The sequence below is a fragment of the Glycine max genome, chromosome 2, assembly GCF_000004515.6.
Source record: "Glycine max cultivar Williams 82 chromosome 2, Glycine_max_v4.0, whole genome shotgun sequence".
Classification (NCBI taxonomy): domain Eukaryota; kingdom Viridiplantae; phylum Streptophyta; class Magnoliopsida; order Fabales; family Fabaceae; genus Glycine; species Glycine max.
The window spans coordinates 6,830,442-6,851,008 of NC_016089.4; the positions used below are offsets into that span (position 1 = coordinate 6,830,442).

The following is a 20,567-nucleotide window of genomic DNA, read 5'->3' on the forward strand; positions in this document are numbered from 1 at the left end:
ATAAACTTAGTCTCAGACTTTGAGATTTTTCAATTAACTTAGTCCTTAAAAACGGTACTGTTTATCAGTTTAATCCTTGACATAAATAATAGTAGTCAATTTGATCTCCAATTTTAACAATCATTGAGTTCATGAATTTTACAATTATCAGTTGATTTGGTCCAGACATCAGGAAGTAATTGATGCATAATGAAGTTAGGGAATAATTTGAATAAAATTATATCAAAACGAATAATTGTTAAAGTTAGAGATTAAATTAATGGACTCCTTTAACGCCACAAAATACAACGATCAATAGATGTAAATTAATGGAGTATATTTTTTTTATTTTAAAATTTTAATTATTATAATTATAAAGACTAATTTGATAATTTACTAACTTTTAGGCTAAACTATAATTTTGTTTCCTCGTTTGAAGTTTTGATTCGGTGTCCTAATTTTTTTTAAAAAAATTACTTTTATATCTTAAATGTATGTATCCAAATTGTTCAGTTGGTCAATTTAATACATTAAATCTTATTTTATACAGTGAGAGTACTGATTTTATATGAGATTAAGAAAAATAAATATTAATTATTAAATTTTATCGTAAATGATCAAGATTAAAACATAATAGAATGGTTATTGTTACAATTGTAAAAACTGCATCACAATTATAATTGTGGGTCGTCATGAATTAAGTGAGGCCAATGAGAACACTTCTCCTAAAGTGTGAATTAATATTTATCCATGCAGAAAGCAACCATGCAACTATATTATAACCTGGTTTTGCTTTTGATAAAAGCTGGTTGGTGCTCGATAAAGGGGTTGAACCTGATATATTGTTTTATCACGGAAAAGCCAGACATCATGATGCTACATATAACACGCAAATATATATATATATATATATATATATATATATATATATATATATATATATATATATATATATATATATATATATATATATATATATATATATATTGCCTCCTCTTGTTCATGGAATATATCTTGAATAAAATAATAATAAACTCCCCGTTCGATCTTAGTTGTTGAGTTCAATTCCATATACTTCCCGTTCTAATCTAATTAATAAATAAGCTGTAATATATAGTTTATATTGTTGTTTTTGAGTGTGTTAGATAAGTTTTTTTTTATTATTCAATTTTTTAATTTTTTAAACTAAATTAAGAGATATACGATAAGTCAAAATAAAACTAACATTTTACATATTAGTATATATTTGCCATAAAAAATATTTAACTAAGTTAAAAGTTTATTATACCAAATGAAAGTCATTTAATAAATAAAACTTACTTTAATAATTTGTAACATTAATTTTAATAACATCTTTTGAAACGAAGTTTCCCAATGACTATTCTTAGGGTTCATATTAGACGCCACTCTTCCTCCTTTACTGAGCATGCAGATAAAGCCTTTCCTCTCCTGCACACTACAATCATATCTCACAGTAATTGATTTCTTTAACACTGTTAAAAATCTATTTTGATATTAAACTCTATATAGTATATATACTGTTTATAAAGAAAAAGGCATTTCAGGTTACAAGAACTAAAAAGTTATATATTAAAACGTAATAAAAATATAGAGAAACACGCCCAGTGGGACTCGAACCCACAATCGCTTGATTAGAAGTCAAGCGCCTTATCCATTAGGCCATGGGCGCCTTGTGAAAGTAGAGGCTAAATTTAACATTATTACCCAAATTCAATAAAGCATTATTAATTACTTAAATTAAGTTTTTTTAATCACAATTTTATCCAATAAAAATATAACAGAGATATGATATGTTATTGATTTATATAGATTCGTAAAGGGAAAATATATAAACTAATTCAATGAAAATAAAAAAAGCATCTTTTGTTAACATTTGATTATTTTTTAATTTAAATATTTTATATATTTCTTTTGCTTAATTTTTTTATAAATCAAAGATATATCACATTTTTGTTATACTTATGTAAATTATCGTATGAAATTTTGAGATGAGAGACTAAATTTAAACACTTGAAAACTAAGAGAAATAAATGATATTCATTCTTTGTCTTAAAGTGGTATAATTTAATTGGTTAATATGATATATGAATTATTGTGAATTTTTTTATACTGGATTTGATTCTTACAAATAAAAAAAATATTCATACTCTTTTGCTTCTTTATAAAAAATATATTGTGAATTTTTTGATACTGGATTTGATTCTTACAAATAAAAAAAATATTCATACTCTTTTGCTTCTTTATAAAAAACAAATGAATATATTATTTTGGTCCTAATTATAAGAAACATAGATTTACTTTAAGATGTATTATTTGTCAATTTTTTTATACTCTTAATTTATTTAATTTATTGTGAAAGTTGTCATTCATTCTCCATGCAAGTAAATATATTTATTCTCCTATTAATCATACAAGTACATTCATTGGTAGGAAAAACATAATCTCTTCAACTGTGAGTGTGCAGTGTCTAAATATTACCATTACTTTTTATGGTATTTTTATAATAAAATTTAAATTTATGATATTATTAATTAAGTTATCTAACTTACCTTTTTTTATTTTGATATTGATAAAGTAGTTATTTGTTTCTTATATAAAAGACAAGAGAAAGCAACAATTTTTTATGCTTATATCTTATGAGTAAACTCTAGATTATTTTTTTTCTGATCATATAATTGTTATTAAAAAGTTTAGGTGAGTTAAATCTTATAAATTCATCAAAGATAAAAATAAACCTCAAAATTCACTAAATATCTATAAAAATATTTACATATTATAGACCAACAAAATTTTCACATAACTAGCGAAAATTGAATCCACATATTTATGGTACATAAATTTATTACTTATGGATTGACCCATTTGTTGGCGTAAACTCTAGAATTGTAACTTAAAATTAATTTTCATTTCTCGCATTTCTTCTTCTGTAAAGGTACCACGAAACTATGGCTGCCCTTTATTGGATACTTTCTGAAAAAAGTTATAAATGGACAATCCCAGTTTTTTATTTTAAATCAAATGCCCTTTGGCTTTTAACTTTTGTTCTGAGTGATTTTAAAATTCTAAATATTGCGTATTTGCGTGGACAATGAAAGGTTAACAAGTAAAAATATAATTGAGTAAAACTCAACACGCCCAGTGGGACTCGAACCCACAATCGCTTGATTAGAAGTCAAGCGCCTTATCCATTAGGCCATGGGCGCCTTTTGTTTTAACATCACTTAAACATAACGTATTATAATTTCTGATAATATAAATCAACAACCATATCCATTATGTCCATTTACTGCTGTATTTATAATATGGTTTTGGTGATTTATACTAGGGTAAAAAAAAGCTTGGGTCCATGCAGGTGTGACCCTATACAAAAATTAAATTCTAAGGCTCAGTTTGTTTCGCATAAAATCAAGGGACGAGATAACACAAAATGATTTCTCCCGTATTTGATTTAAAAAATTGTCATGGGACAAAACAAACAAAATGATGAGGTATAGAACAAACACATAAAAAAAAAATGTTACCCACAAAATCAAGAAATAACCTTTTGTCTTCTACACAATAAAATGAAAAATCTAAATTATCCTTTTCATACGCCATTTTCTTTCCCACGTTCTGTCATGTCTTCCTTCTACTGCTTCTCTTTTCTTTTTGCTCCTTTCTCTCTCTCTCTCTTCACATACTCCTTCTGTCCGTTTCTCTGCCTTGCATGACAAGAATCGTAGTGCAAAAGCTCTTTCGTAACTATTATTTGGACTCGTTGACGTAGTAAAAAGAAAAGACATTAATCTTGAAAGAAAAATTATAATCCAATGTATTTCTATTTGATAATAAAGATCACTAATATCCAATAAGAGACTAATTTTGATACATGCTCAGATACAAGTATACAACACAAGAAAAACAACAGAAAATTAACAAGCGCTTACTTTATTTAATCTATATTGTCTATTATTCACCAAAAATTGCATATGATAAAAAGTTATGAAGACATATCTATAATATTATTATTATTTTATTATATATTAATAAGTAATATATATGAAGACATATCTAATAAGAAAGTCATTTTTACTATGAATAGTCAAGATTAAAATGTATGTACAAATTATGTGAATTTTTAGAAAGTCATGTACATGACATTAAATTTTAGTTATTCGTATATAATTATTATAATCTAATTTTACTTATCTTATTATCATATAAAAATGACCCTCTCACCTATTATATCTCCTATACATAATATAATGGAGTGTTATATGAATATTTTATATTTGACGAAAAGTCATTCAATAATTTATTTAGTAACAGGAAAATGAACTTTGTCCTAACTATATTTAAGTTTCAACAGTCGTTAACCCAGTTTCAGACGGAGGCAAGACACGACACCGCAAACTGCTTCTTGCCATCACCCAATGTGTTACCCAACAAAAATTGTTCAATGGTTTATTTAGCAACAGAAAAATGAACTTTGTCACGTCCATGTTTATTTGATTAGTGTTATCCTATGATCTTTTTTAAAAATCAATACGTTAAACACTTATATATATCTATGGTGTACAATATACCATACTTTCATGGTTTAGTTGACCATTCGACAATTATTTTACCCGAGGAAGAGTACTAAACACTGAAGAAGCGAGTACTAGAGAAGGAACAATTGTTTAGTACCAATTCAAAAATGAAGGAACAATGAATTGTGATCACGTCTTTTATCTCCTCTATATATATGAGTTATGCAGCAGAATAATCAAGCACCCAACAATGAGAAAAGACAACCTTAGAGGAGTTAGGAGTGTGTTTCTACCACAAGAATTGATAATTGAAATTTTGTTGAGGTTGCCAGTGAAGTCTCTTGTCCGTTTCAAATGTGTATGCAGGTTATGGCTCTCTCTAATATCTGATCCTTCCTTTGCAATATCACATTTTGAACCAATGGCCACACACACTAAGAGACTTGTGTTCTTGACGCCTCGTGCTTGTGAATTCCGGTCCATAGACTTCAATGCATCAGTTCACGATGATTCTGCTTCGACTGCATTGAAGCTCGGTTTTCTGCCAACCAAATCTTATTATGTTCGAATCCTAGGTTCATGTTGGGGGTTTGTACTTTTTGATTGTTGTCAAAGTCTACACATGTGGAACCCATCCACAGGTGTTCATGAACAATTATCTTACTCACCTGTTGCATTCGATATGGATGTCAGGTTTTTTACATTTCTCTATGGTTTTGGGTATGACTCATCAACAGATGACTACTTGGTGGTTCAAGCTTCCAACAACCCAAGCTTAGATGATTATACAACCCGCCTGGAATTTTTCTCGCTCAGAGCTAATGTGTGCAAAGAACTTGAAGGTATTCATTTGTCTTAGATGAATTATTTTCATGATGTTAGAGTCGGGTCACTGTTGAATGGTGCTCTTCAATGGATCACTTCTCGTTATGATTTATCAATACATGTTATAGTTGTGTTTGATTTAATGGAAAGGAGTTTTCCAGAAATACCTCTGCCAGTTGATTTTGACATTGAGTACTTTTATGACTTCAGTTTTTGTCAGCTAGGGGTACTAGGAGAATGTCTCAGTCTATGTGTCGTGGGGTATTACAGTCCCGCAGTAATATGGATCATGAAAGAATACAAAGTGCAGTTGTCTTGGACTAAGATTATTGTTTGCAAGAGCATCGATTCTATTGCAATGGTCCAAATGGATACGAGGTGGCTGTGTATACTGAGTCTCTACTTTCACTCCCTACTTACATCTCCCAATTGGCAGTGAAGCAAGAAGAAGATGATTAACAATAATAAACAAGAAGAATTAGGTTGTGAAATATTTTCTGATACACTTACTATTTTCTTGATACTCATCGATCTTGTGTTGTGAATTATGATTTATGAATTCCTCTGGTATAATAAAGCGTGAAAAAGTATTAGGCAGATCCATGGAACTGTAGTTTCATAATTATGTTATGTTTATGATCATTTCCTGATCAAGATGTTATTATCTTGTCATTGTTTGAAATTTATATACTTCCATTCTCTCACAGGTTTTAGCATTGGCTTAACAGTGAATTTATGGCATTGCTAACATGATATGTAGCCAAATTTACAGCATTACTATTAATGGTGATGTCCTGTTTAGTTTAAGCTACATGTCAACATGTGAAGTCAATATTATCAATCTTGGCTTCAATGCCAAATTAAAGGCGTTTATTTTTATATCCATGTGTATTGATTAACACATGAGTTACCTTTACTTTGATGAAGACATATTTATCAGTATATTGCACTTTTACTCCATGTATTGGCATGAATATCGAGTAGCCAAGCAGTGCACCAGAGAAAAATTACTCTACCTATTTTTCCAGGCTATGCTAAACTAAAAATAATTAATCTTTTGCCATTTGTAGTGACTAGTTTATCAAAGAATGTGAAGATTCTGGTCTGATTGTGTCAACTGTTAAGTCTTAATTAGCTAGGGAAAACATATTGTGTAGATACTATTCTGGCATTATTGTCAATGGCAGTATGGCACCAATAGGGCGATTATGCCTGGGTTGGTTCTTCTCACTCCATTTCTTCTATTTAAAGCTTATGAATCTATGAGCTTATTTTTCTTGCTATCTCTTCCATGAATATGACAGTGATGCAGTGGGAGCATCAAATTGATGCTAACTTGGGTATGGTGGTTGGTGATGATATGTATTCATTGTACATTCGTTAGGATCATTCACCTAGTTATGGTTTATACATTTAATTTTGGAGCATTTGACACAGAAAGGTCTACCTTTTGAAAGAAATGGTTATTAACATATGTTACCTACAGCAGCTTAATTCTTTATAGGTTTCTGCTTCAGTATTATATCTTGTTTATGGCTTAGGTTTTTGTTAGGTTCTTATTCTGTGCATTTTAAGTTGGTTTGTCTAAGCTTGATATGTTGTTTCATTTGGTTGTGCTAACCTGAGAATGCACACCATTTTCATGAAGTAGTAATATAATTGTCAGCAAATAGTCGCTGTCTGCATCTCTTCTTTGACTCGTTCTTCTTCAACTGGTGGTTAAATTCAAGGCGGAAAATAATACACCCAAAATTAAAACCTTTCTTTTTGTGTGTCATTTTTATACATTTCTTAAGTATTTCTTAGTTTTAAGATCGAAAAGTTATCTCAGCATTTAAAACAAATGTATAAGCAAGTGGTGGCGCCTTTTGGGTGTAACTTAAAAAAGTTTCTGTTGATCTTGTTTGGACATAGTTTTGGGTTTGTTGCTTAGTTGCTTGGCCAATTTTGTATATTGTGAGTAAGCATGTAATGTTTTCCTGTATTCTGACAGAGAATTACTGAACAAGCTGGTGCTAGTTGTTCTCTCAGTTGATCCAAAATCTTAGAGGTACAATGACTAATATCATAATGAAATGATTAACTTTCTTTACAATAACTACTAAAGCTTTATCCCTTTCCTCATTAGGGTGACAAGAATGGTGCAAGATGCCACACCAATTCCAGTTTTTTACTTGCCTTTGGCATGAATCATGATAGTCCAAGTCTTAGTAACTTCATTAATTTGTAAGTTGATGAATAATCATTTGGCTTTAGTACAAAGAGAACATGAACCATCATCAGCCTGTATCTTTATTAACTTCCTGAATTACCAAGGTGGTGATTAGTTCTTTGTTGTAAAGTACAATGGCAAGAGAGAAGATGTAGTTTACTAGGTAATTAAGAAAGTAATTTTCAGTTTACCACTCTGTCGTTGGAACACATTAGTGTATATGGAGAAGGAAATGGAAGAAGTTTGACATGATAGCATGACACAGCCAACATATTAACACATTCTTAGGCATGCTTCCAAATTTGCAATGCATACTTTTATTAATTGAAGACTAATCTAGCAAAAAAGTGAAAATTTATCTCATTGTTGGAAACACACTGATAGGGAAATGTGCAAGATGCAGTTTTATATGGACTATGCATGCAATTCATGCTCTGGACAGGAGGCCATAGGGGTAATTTATACGATTTTTTTTTTCACTTTTCTTGTTCTCTATTCTCCTTTTGCAGCAGTATAATGGTCTATTTTAATAATTCAGAGTTTCTTCAAAATACAAGCGCATTCACTTATCATTTTTCAATGATTAAATAAAGAAGTGAAGAAAGAAAATTAATAAACTAATTTTTAAAAAATTAAAATCAGCTTTTTAGAGAAGCTGAATAATTTTAACTTCAAAAAATTAATTTTAACTTGTAGGATAATTCTAACTTATACATGTTTGTAGAGAAACTTATTCAAATAAGAACAAAGGCTAGGTAAAGTCTGAAGTAGATTTCTTAAATTCTGAAGTTAGAGAATCTCACACTTTAATTAAAAACAATTCAAGTGTCGAATCACTTGTAAGAATAATTTTTATATTTATTATAACACTTTAAAAATATATATATTAATATGTTCTCATATGTTAAACTGTAAAAAATTACAGCCCCTCAAAGCATTTTATAAGGCAGTTCACAATCAAAGCTAAACGTTTCTGATTTTAACCTTTGAGAGGTGAAATAGGACTTTTGTCCCTTGCTATATATCCTTCCTTTTAATATTGAGAAAACAAAACAAAAACACACAGATTCAAATTCCTTTTATTTCCGGTTTTTGAGAGTGAGATATCATAGAATTACATGTGTTATAAATTTTATTTGTATGCTATAAATACGTACCATATGTTTTGGTCGCATATTATCGTGGCCAGTTTTGAACCGTATAGCGACAACACTGTTAATTTCATGGATTGAGAACTTGTACTTTATGGGTTCCTGCCATATATACAAGATATCAGAGTAGCGAAGCTTATCCAAAGCATAAATGCTACATAAATTTTGAGTCTAGAGAAGCTAGCTGGAGTAGGACATGAAGCCTGTACTATCAACAAAAGTTGTTCTTCTAATAGCATTCTTAGTTATATGCTACTTTTCATCGTCTCTTATTGGAGGTATAAATCTTTAATTTCCCCTTGATTTTGTTTATTACATTAACCATAACTTGATGCTAGTATATACGAAAAAAAAACTTTAATTTGATTACTTTCCTTATGCTCTAATAGTCAGTGGATCAAGGCTTCTCTCACCTAGTCTTGTTTATTGTCTTCTAGCATATGCAAGAAGTGTAAGGACAGACACTTTTGGAATTCATGCTACTCATCTTGGTCAAGAAAATCTTGTTAATGCAGAGAAAAAAGAGAAAGTTATAAAAGATGATGAGGGAGCCCAGCTGGTCTCAATGGATTATACAGCACCTAGAAGAAAACCACCGATTCATAACTAGTGTTATCAAATTTAATGAGCATGTGCATTTTTTTGTTGGGATTTGTAATTATTAGCGCCATGCATGAGTCTCTTCTTTTGATTTGTGAAAGCAACGTTTTGTATTAATAATAATTAGTAGAGCAGTGTGAAGACCGTTGCTATATGTGTTCAGAGGTTTGTGGTATTTGGGCAATACTTTCCATAATAGGCATTTTTTTTCTTTTTAATTTACATGTTAATCTTGTTGGAGAAATGCTTCTTTTAATTTTTTGATTAAATAAATACAATGTATTTTTTACGAAAAATAACTTCATTCGAGCTAAATAGTTGGACTTGATAGAATTTTTCTTTTGAGTATTGCTAGTTAATCAAGACTCAAACTTAAAATTATAAATTAAATTTTAAACAAACTTGTATTAATTTATCTATGCGTTCGAAAGTTATTTTATAAAAATTAATTAGACAGAAAAAAAGCCTAAAAATCAAAATTACATCAAAATAATCGCTAAATATACGTACATACATCATACATGTGAACATAGCTGTATAAGGCACTGCATATGAATTAAATAATAATAATAATAATATATTAATTGTATTTTACAATTTTTATAACAATTTAATAAATAATAATATTTTGTTCACTAATATTAAATTTTAAAATGTTGTATTGTATTTTAGTTAAATTTATGTTAGTTTCGTATGTTACAGCGTAACCATAAAGAATCATGTAATTTTTAAAACTCACCCTAACTAGAGAGATTTGTTAGATCCCATCCATATCACCCTTTTCTGAATCACGTAATTTTTATTTTATTACTTTTCATCTCAAAGATGGCATGTTTTTATGGTATATACGCGACAATGATATTTTTTTAATTAAGAATTCAAGTCTAACTAATCCCTTTAGAGGTGTAAAATGATCGAAATAAATTTTTCCTCTTTCCTTAAAGCTCATATCTTGAACATAATTATTTTTTAAAGGAGATATAATGCTAATTAATTTGCTAATAATTATAATGTATATTGAAAATCGATTATTGAAATTACAAAAATTATAACTAGTAATCAGAGCATTTTAAGTTAATTCTGCCAAAAAAAGAACTTTAAATTAATTAATATATAGGAAACCAACTCCTATTGCCGAAAAAAAAAACGCAAAATAATTCCTTATATTATTCAGATTTGGGTGCTTCAAAATGCCCTCCACGGGTTAAACAACCTCATAGCACACTGGTTTTGTTTTAAAATATTTTAAACAAACATCATCTTTGTCATGATTGATTTATCGTTGTCAACGGGTCCAACATTGTAATATCATATCAAGTAACTTATATAAGCTTATATTTGGACAAATCTTAAGATTGAAAGTTTGTACATATCCATTTTGATAAGTACTTACTGTCACTCGCTAATGACTGTTGTTTCAATAATACCGTGAGCTATATCTTAAACTACCTCTTCTAAATCCATAGTAATTAATATCGGATGATCAATTCATGCTTGTGTGTTTCCATAAGTTTGTACAAGACTAACAAGAGATATATAGTCGACTATTACAAGAAACAAGAAAAGGATAACTTGTGGTTCATGAGCCTACAAAATAAGCATAAGAAATATCCTAATTTATAATTTCCATTTTTACAGAAAAAAAGAAGCTTAAATTAAGCACAAAAAAGAACAAAAAATAATATGAAAAGATATTGAATTTTTATTGAATAAAAAAATCATTACATATGGTAATATTGTAAGTTGATGGTCCAACGACTCGAAATTTTTTTCTGCAGTGACATTATCACTACATGAGATCCTGATCGACCATTAAAAAATAATCATAACATAATATATTTAAATTCTAAAATTAAGATTTAAAAGAATAAAGTATGAGATTTAAACACTTGAGAAGATCCAAGCTAGTGTTTTTCCGACCTGAGAAGATATATTTCAGTCACTTGATATATTGTAATAATCAAATTTCTTTCTTTCTCGACAATCATAATACAAACTTAGTCACATTTAATTACTTATTACCATTTCCCCACAATATTAATATAAAATTAGTTACTTTAATTTCTAGTTCTTATAACCATCTCTATAAAAGTCATCTAGCTTTTTCCAAAAGCCAACATTATATCACAAAAGCTTACACAAATTTGTACTTAGCGTGGCTTTGTGGATTAAGCTACCAGACTTCATAAAAAATATTTGCATCCACATTTTTGCCAACGCTAAGTTCGGTCAGCCAAAAAATTGACACTATATTTAAAGCTAAAATTTTAAGAACGTAATTGGCATTACGTGTAATTTTGTATTGGGCCTTGTTAGCCAACACAAATAGTGTTGGTCATGACCGATGTGGCATGTGCCACCACTCAAACCATCCACCTAACTCAATTTCTCATCCTTGTTCATTGTTTTGGTAAGCACACCAATCAAGTAATAGTACTTCGATTAATAGAGTATCGTATTCAAAAGAACTTGAGTAATATTCAAAAAATAATGTAGAAGTTACTAATTAAGACGTAAACAATAGTGAATTGATGTATATGAAAGGTTACACTTAGAGTTACAAGCATACAATAATAAATAAAAAAAAGCATGAAATTCACTGAAATCCCTTTGGGGAATATTATCGAACACTGAAAATGTGCAGTTTATGTAAAATGATGAAACAAACGTTGTCGGGTCAAAATTCATAGAAACTCCTTCACATATAATCGAGATCTTAAATCACATATTTCTACTTTAACTTGCACTCAATCCTTGTGAAATTTCTCAAATTGTAACTCCTTAGATAATTAAGACTTAATTTATGTATTAGATCTTTTATTTGTCCTAAGCCATGCTTGTATTGAAATTGCATGATTGAACAAGCCTCACCATCACATCCTTCCAAAAAAAATTCCAATCATGCAATTTGAATACAATCATGTCTTATGGTGTCAACAAGAGATCAATTGAGAATCACAGAAACATTTTTCAAGAAATTAATTAGAAGGCATGGCTTGACCAAGAAGAAGAAATACTACTTGTATAGCTTCTCATGGCTTAAGTGTCTCCCTCAAGGCAATTGTCTCATGTCAAGTTTGTTGCTCACTTCAATCCACTCATTTGAATGTCACAATTAATTTAATTTTGATTTTCATCTCAATGTCAATCAGTAATTCTCATACATAAGCATAAACCATAAGGTCTTTGTTGGCTTGTAACTTGGATTTCAAACAAACGTGGAATTTCAAGATAGGAAATTGGCATCCAAGAGTTAAGAGAGCAATTTCTCTCGAGATATGACATAAGATACAATTTCTCTCTTTTGCTAACACAACCCCCCAGCCAAGTATTTCACATTGGAGTGCAATTTAAAGCACTTTTTTCACTTTTTCTTTGTTTTTGTGGTTACTTTCTTTATTTCTTTTATTATTTTCTTTTTCTCCGTTTTCCACTTTTTTCTTTTCTTCTTTTTCTCCTTTTTTGTTAGCCTTATTTTTCATATTCTTGAGCTTAAATTAGATATAGAATTGGAATGATTTTAATTAATTAGCTTTAGTAAGATTTCCTTTTTGTTAGTTATAGTAGTTACTAGCTATATATCGGTAATACTATTTTATTCTGTTAGTTTCATTTTGAGTTTTTCTTTCTAGTGTGTGTTGCAACTTGTTGACTAACAAAGGCCATACAAAATTAAATGAAAATTAAGCTTGAGTTTTTTTTTTCTTACAATTATTCTAAGAGAGGGTCTAAAGTATTTATGACAATATCATTAGTGCATTTATTGGCTTAATAAGCAAGAGAAAATGGACAAAAAAAGAAGAAGAAGCAATTAATACTTGCTTTGTGTGGCAAACTGATCAAGCACATGATATTGAACACTTTTTACTCTTATTACATGAGTCATATGCTGAATAGGAAACAACAATCCCCAAAATAGAACATCCATCACATCCTTAGGAAACAGTAAAAACACACAAGAAGAACTACACATAAGTTACAAAGTATATAGCTTCATTCAAAACTGATCAACCAATTGCACCACAGACGTCAACAAAGATTTCCTAGCATTCACGACATTGCACTTAGCCCTAATTTCACCTTGATTCCCAGTGAGCACATCCAATTGACTCAACCTTATAGTAGCATCCACAAACTTGTCAAAGAACAACGTCTAATTCAATGCAAATGCATTCACCAACGCTTTAGTCCGCTTATCACTGAGCAAGTCCTGATCCGAGGTGAACACGCCCTGGCGGTTCATTAGGTCGAGGTAGTACTTGTTGTCGAACAGTGTCGGGGTTCTGATGTCCAAGTTAGCGGTGTTGCCGGAGTTTGCGTCGGGGCACGTGGACTGGAGTTGCTTCGCTAGGGTTTTGTCTATGTTGGGGTCGAGAGGGGAGAGCCTGTTGAAGAATGTGCCGCAGGTGTGTGTGCCGGATAAGGCGACAACGTCGGTGACATCAAAGTTTTTGGCGGTGAAAACGCCGGTGGTGTTGAAGGGTTTGGGGAGATCACGTGTTCCTCATGTGCTGAAGCTCAGGCCATCTCGTCTTCCTAGTAGCACTGCATAATCGGGGCATCCTGTCTGTGATCACAAATTAGTTAACCAAAGCTACAAAGTGAAAGGAGAACGGAGAAGAAAAAAAATATTCAAAAAAATAAATATTATAAAATTTATGATGCGATAAAAATAAATAAATAAAAAGATATAAGATATTGATGAAAGAAAATATATAAGAGAATAGTTTTGTACCGTTACTCTTATAATAAGAAAAAAGATTAACAGACAACCTCAAGAGTAAAACAAACCCTCCATCAAAAGGATGATATGACATAAAATATATTATTTTATTACTTAATATATTTACTAAAAGAAAAAATAAATAAAAAATGTTTTAGGTGATGTCTCAAGGATGTATATATGATCCTATATATATGTGTGTGATATGTAAGAAAAGAAATAAAAAAAAAAAAAAAGATAAGTGTTGATGAAATATTTATAATTAAGAAGTGTCCTATATCATTATTCCAATTAATAATAGATGTTTTAAAAGTTAAATCATTTTTTCATTTTTTTTCCACATGCAAATAGACAAATATATTTAAAGTACGATCAGATAATAAGTATAAATTTTTTTAAAAAAATAAAAAAATTGAATTTTAGATCATTTAAAGTTCATTGGTTTGGTGGTATCCGTAAAAATTAATAGAAACAGCTAATTGTTTTTTCAAAATAAAGCATACTAATTAAGCAGCCCTTTTTAATTTTAGGATTAAGAGTATTTATATTGTTTGTTTTTTTCTCAACAAAAGTGTGTGTGTGTATATATATTGCTTAGCGAATTATTTATTTTTAAATATAATTGTTTAGTTTTTTATTTTACTGTTGGAGATCTACACCTATGTTGGGTTGCTTAAAATAAAATATGAAAGGAATTGCCTAAGCGGAAAGGATACAAATCTTTACTAGAAATTCCTAGATATATAATTAAATGTCTACGTCCCAAAGGCGTCGAACAAAATATTTTACGATTTCAAAGTTTTAGTCTAACTTTACAGGCTTTGATTATTTAATTTATTTTCTGATTTATATACAGATAGATGAGTACTACCGTCTCGACACTCGAGTGCCGATGATAACAACTCCATCATCATCTCCATTTCTTAAAGCCTTGGCTTGGATTATTTACGTAGAATCACTTCCAAATAAAGAGCAAATGGTATTAAATTACTGAAAACACTTTTTAAGTAAAATAATATGATTTTGTTGTTAAAGTTGAAAGAGGGGAGATTACTTAATTTACACTAAGTATGGATGAGTGTAAATAGAAAAAAGAGAGAGAGAATGGAGATTTGATTAAAAATGTTGTGCATAGAAGGGTCTAGTGAGATACTATTGTTAGTGTAGGGATCATTTGGGGATTGTTGTTATAGTATAGAGATAATTGTTAAAAAAAATCATGGCAGTGATTTGCAAAATGGGTCAAAATTTAAGTAGTGCATAAACTAATTTAAAAAAATAATTAAATTAGATCGGTTTTGGAGTCTAAATTAAAAAAAATAACTAAAACTTTATATATTTCAGTAAACATTTAAAAAATGTTATTTGATAAAAAAAAAACAATAATAACATCAATTCATTTCTAGAAAGATTTTCTCACTTGTGTTTTTCATTCTAGCTAGGTGCTTGGATCACTGAATTATAACGTGTATACTAAAGAAATTTGCTAATAATTGAACGGATAAATCAGCCACTATAGAAAACAATTATTTATAGAAAGACTTTGTCAATTAATTGTGCCTGGTCCTAGATGCTTGATTTCTTAAATAGCAAAAGAACCCATGCAAGGTGGCAATTAAGCCAATAAGTCACGGGGTTTACACTAATTTTGAGGGGGGAATAAGTATACTAATAGCTTTGATTTCTATGAGGGCTCCTAGTACTACATTAACACATGTGACAAACTAACACCTACTCTGTATGTAAATTACGGCGATGCAAAGATAACACGCAAAACTAAATTTCACCATGTGGTCGGTGGGAGATTCTGTACGAAAGGACTGAATATAATTTGCATTTTTAATTTTATTTATGTGTTCAACTTAATTAGTCTAATACTTTAAAACTCTAACTCTTTTTTATAAGCAAAAGAATTCATTAATTATAAAAATGCTTAAATTGAACACAGGTTGTCCAACCCAACCAAGCTAGACTTAAAATAGGTTATAAATCTTGAAAAAAAATGCAATTTTAAAAGTCTAGCATAAGTTAAAATTTTATGAGTAAAACAGGAAAACTAGGAGTCTTTTTCGTCAACTTGTTCAATCTTGATGTATTCTTGTTGTGACATTATCTTAAATATTTCCAATTTATTTTTCATTTACATTCTTTAATTTTTCCTAGGAGAGGCTATTTAAGTATTTATACACAAAGAAGGTTATTGTGCACACTAAGAGAACACAGTAATACTGTATGTATCTTTGAGATCAGCTTAATTAGACTACATTGTGGATAATTTTTATGGTTGTTCTAGTCATTCAACTACTCTGAAGTACTTCAAGTCGAAGCTGGTGGTGGAATTCTCCAAACTCATTTTTTTACGGCCTTTAAACTCATCTTGAGCTAATGTAAGTATTTGAAGTTATTGTGGAAGCTTAATTTGGCCGAAGTGTTATTTATGGTTTTATTGTGCAGGCTGAGATCCTAATGGCATCCCTGTCATTATACCTGTACCTTCTAGCCAAACTGGTAGCTTGATTTCTGAAGAACAATTTCATAGTTATTAATAATTTTGGATATTATTTGTGGTTGAAATTCCCACTCAAATACTTTGGCATCTTGAATATTTTTCTTTTCTGGTGTCAATATATTTCTTCTCTTTGAGCGAGTTTTATTTAATTAAAAGTGTATGTGTATCTATCCTATAGACCAAGAATATAGTATAATGTTGGCATGAAAGCATCATATAGATTTTATTTAAAAAATAAGAAAAAAGAACCCATTTTGTGCCATTGCCATTCAACTTTTAGATCAATGGGTGCAAGTATGGAATAAATATATATATATATATATATATAACTGCGGGAACAATATAGCTAACTAAATAGTTACAATTGGAGGGACATGCATGCACTTGGGTTCTGGTGTAGGCCATGCATGATAAATCTGATCAAACTTGGATCTAGAGCATGTTATTCAAAAATCACCTCTTTCTCGATCATGGAGAAGGATGATGGGATGGTGTTTGTAGACATGGCAACTTGCAAAGAGAAAGCATGACATTGCATGACTAACATGTTGATGGTGATTTTCATGCATGTTATGCAAATTCAGACAAGAGTAATTAATGGGAGGACAGAGAAGAGGCACACACACTAGCAAGAAGGACACCCATTTTTTCCTTTGGCAAAAAAAGAGCATCTTTCTAGTTAAACGCATCAAAACAAAAGCAATTAAAGAGATGAGGCAAATTGAAGCTATGGGAGGAAAGTCTGTGAGAGAAAGGAGCAACGAATCAAATAAAAAGTAGAATAGTTCAGACTAGAAAATCTGATAAAGCTGCTACAAATCTCTGAAATTAAAGTCTCAATGTTGTAAAAAAGTACAATCGATCTCCTAGAAATTACTATAACCGTGTGTAAGCTAAACATGATTTTTTTTTATAAGATGAGCATGATTAATGTTCATGTGCGGCTATCCCCCAGCCAAAAACTCTCTGTTTTCATGAAAATATTACCACACGCTCAGACAGACTTCTTTCTTCTATCTATCACATTTTTCATAACATCGGTCCTTATGATTAATTTAAACTATTTTATTTTTATTTTTCAAGCTCACTATTTCTATGATTTTTAAATGAATTGTGTAATAAATGTTAATGTTTTCTTTTCTCTCTCTTTTTTTTGTTATCTTCTTTTAGATTGTTGGTTTTCAGGCTTTGATTGGCTCAAAGCAAACAAGTAACCTAAATAGTGTAAAATTGTGAAAATAATTATTTATGAATTAGTTATTTATTTCTTACCTAAAAACTCAAGCAAATATATTATATTTCACTTTTTTTAAGTAAAACTATTTTTATGTTGCTATATCTGGCAAATTGTGACCAATTTTTGTCACTAAATCTAGTTTTATCACCGTTGTCCACAATCGATCACAGGAAATAAGGAAGATGGCACAATAATATTTATATCAATTATTCTTGTACTTTTGTTCTATTTAAGTTACTCGATCGTAAAATTTGAATCAATCCAAATCAAGGAATTGTTAGTTTCTTTGTTTTAAGCATCTACGTCTAGAAGGAGTTTTTTTTAAAGAAGAGAGGTGCTTCAAATTTGTCTAAGTTAATTTCCTTTTAAAGTCATGAATTCATGATAGTTCGAAACATTTGACGAGAGTAATGGAACTAAATTCTTTTTAATATTTTTCGTCTCAATCTTCCTTTCATTATTCTCAAAGTCCATACTAGGCCCACAAAAAAAAAAGTCCATACTAGCACCTTCCAGTCTTCTACATGATTCGTTATATGTGTAAGAATAAAAAAATTCCTAAAATACGCTAAAATGAGAGCAAAATTGTCATAATATCTGTTAAAAAGAATGTCATAATATTAAAAAACCCTTTGGTGTTGTTTACCATCAAGCCCTAGATTTTGCTTTGTGAGGAGAAATTGTGTCTCTTCATTTGTCATAGTGCAGTTTGCAATGGCTGGGTTTCCTTTTTATGTGTTTATGCTTCTCTTATCTTATCTCTCGCAAGCATTTTTGTTTACTTTTTGGATTGTCATAAAAGAATGAAAATAGACCATGTCGTCTAGCCTGACATACATCATACCCGGGCCAAGTCTTTACAGAAAATAGGTTAAGTCAAAACTTTTAGTAAAACTTGTTTAGTTAAATATGCCATTCAAAGAATCTTTAAGTTCTAATAGATTATCCTATTTAAAAAATATAAATAAATATTTATTGTTACTATTATTATTATATTAAATTTTTTATAATGCTTTAAAATCTTATATTTATTTGTTTTATTTTAAATGTTAATTTGTTGATTTATATAAAGATTCAAGCTAATTAAATCTTATAATTAAGTCTATTGAAAAATATTTTTTTATTAGGCTAACACAATAAAACCAAAGCCAAAATGATCTTAGAGTGCGTTTGGATAGAGAATTTTAACCGATGAAAGTAATTTATCAGAGAATTTGAATTTCTGTAATTTAAAATTCATTGTTTGAATGTTTTTTATGAAGAATTTAAAATTTTGAAATTTTAAAACAGAATTTTAAACAACTAAAAATCTGGAATTTCAATTTCCTTCTAAATTGTGAGAAATTGAAATTCTCTTCTTACCGTCTTCTTCAAGAAACACCGTCTGAGCTCCTAAAATATCGATCGATAGAGGAACAACACGTATAACTAGCACACCAACCATATTTTCTCTTTTTTTTCATTCATTTTTTTCATCCTCATAATTTTAATTTTTTTTATCCAAACACAAAATTTTAAAAATAAAAGAATTTCAATTGAAATATTTGAAATTTTTATAATTTTTAATTTCTCCATTCAAACACACACTCAATTATATTGACACCACTGAGATAAGCTCATATAAGCTGCTAGCTAGAGAATAACATTAAACCAAATTCTGAACTTTTAGTTAGTGAGAAACACAAACATGCAGGCACCAGATTCATGAGAAACACAAACAACAACTATCTGAACTTATAGTTGGTGAGAACTATTATGTTCCTATTATATTTTATTGAGACAAAACGCAGAATAAAATTTCACCAACAAAAAGTGTTAAGAGAATAAGCATGAGAGATGAGTAAATTTGCACAAATATTGTCCTCTCTAAAAATGTGTCTTACCAAAAAAATGTACATTCTTTGTGATATTTGTAAACAATTAATCCATTTATTCCCTAAGCTTTCCGGGGCACCAAGATGTCTTATTTAAATTTTTTATTACAAAATATATTTTTAAATAAGTTATCATAAATATTATATTAAACATTAAAAATATACTTATATTATATAAATAAATTTAATTTAATTCTTATAAAATTTCATGCGTATTTTTATTTTTATCTTTGATATTAGATTATCACAAACTAAATCTTAAACAGATTAGTTCCATATTCTAAAAAAAAACCCGTGAACAAAAGAGACTTAAATCACGTATTTTTAATTCAGACTCTTAGTATAATCTAGTTGACTTGATCTATTTTTATCCTTATGATAACTTGCCTATGAATGTTAATACATTCTCTGAAAAGTTTAAAAATCTCGATAATTAACTAGAATACTTCTTTGTGATCATATGCAAAAAAAAAGGAAAAAAAATCTTTTTAAATAATACATCTTTGCTTTATTTTTAAATTTTGATCTTCTCTAATTTTTTGTTGTTTATGTTTATCTATTTTTTACATCAAATCTAATAAAAGATTACTGTCTGAGTGTACCAAAAGGAAGATTACGAAAATTACGGAGAACTAATAATGGTGAAAATCGAAACTGAAAGCTTCTCTCAAAGGGTAAAGCAGCCAGAAAAAGCCAAAAGCAATAGACCAAATGGCCAGGTTGGCAGTACCATTTGTGTTACTTCACCATGTTTTCTATTTATTTTTTATTTTTTGCTTTTATGTTATTTTTTCTATTCATTTCATCCCTTTCAATTCTCTCTCTCCCTCTGTCTTTAGTTTTGAAGGACGAGGTGAATGATATGATATTATGAGAGAGAAAAAATTGGACTATCTCTATCAAACTGTTGTCATGATGCCACTTA

The 20,567-nt window shown here is 29.5% G+C and overlaps 1 protein-coding gene, 1 long non-coding RNA gene, 2 other non-coding genes and 1 pseudogene across 4 annotated transcripts; 2 read left to right on the forward strand and 3 right to left on the reverse strand.

The window, feature by feature from the left end:
- Positions 1-1,596: 1,596 nt before the first annotated feature.
- Positions 1,597-1,669, reverse strand: TRNAR-UCU (transfer RNA arginine (anticodon UCU)). The gene has a single exon. It is a non-coding gene; the product is annotated as a tRNA-Arg (tRNA).
- Positions 1,670-3,130: 1,461 nt separating this feature from the next.
- TRNAR-UCU (transfer RNA arginine (anticodon UCU)) lies at positions 3,131-3,203 on the reverse strand. The gene has a single exon. It is a non-coding gene; the product is annotated as a tRNA-Arg (tRNA).
- A 1,189-nt stretch (positions 3,204-4,392) lies between these two features.
- Positions 4,393-5,912, forward strand: LOC100803782 (F-box/kelch-repeat protein At3g23880). Its single transcript, XM_041011506.1, has one exon. It carries the CDS (start codon positions 4,690-4,692, stop codon positions 5,368-5,370), a length of 681 nt encoding a protein of 226 aa, XP_040867440.1. The 5' UTR covers positions 4,393-4,689; the 3' UTR covers positions 5,371-5,912.
- A 2,647-nt stretch (positions 5,913-8,559) lies between these two features.
- Positions 8,560-9,523, forward strand: LOC106797810 (uncharacterized). Its single transcript, XR_001387017.2, has 2 exons — positions 8,560-8,977; positions 9,137-9,523. It is a non-coding gene; the product is annotated as an uncharacterized lncRNA (long non-coding RNA).
- Positions 9,524-12,964: 3,441 nt separating this feature from the next.
- LOC100804312 (peroxidase 12-like) lies at positions 12,965-14,942 on the reverse strand (annotated as a pseudogene).
- Between the last annotated feature and the right edge of the window lie 5,625 nt (positions 14,943-20,567).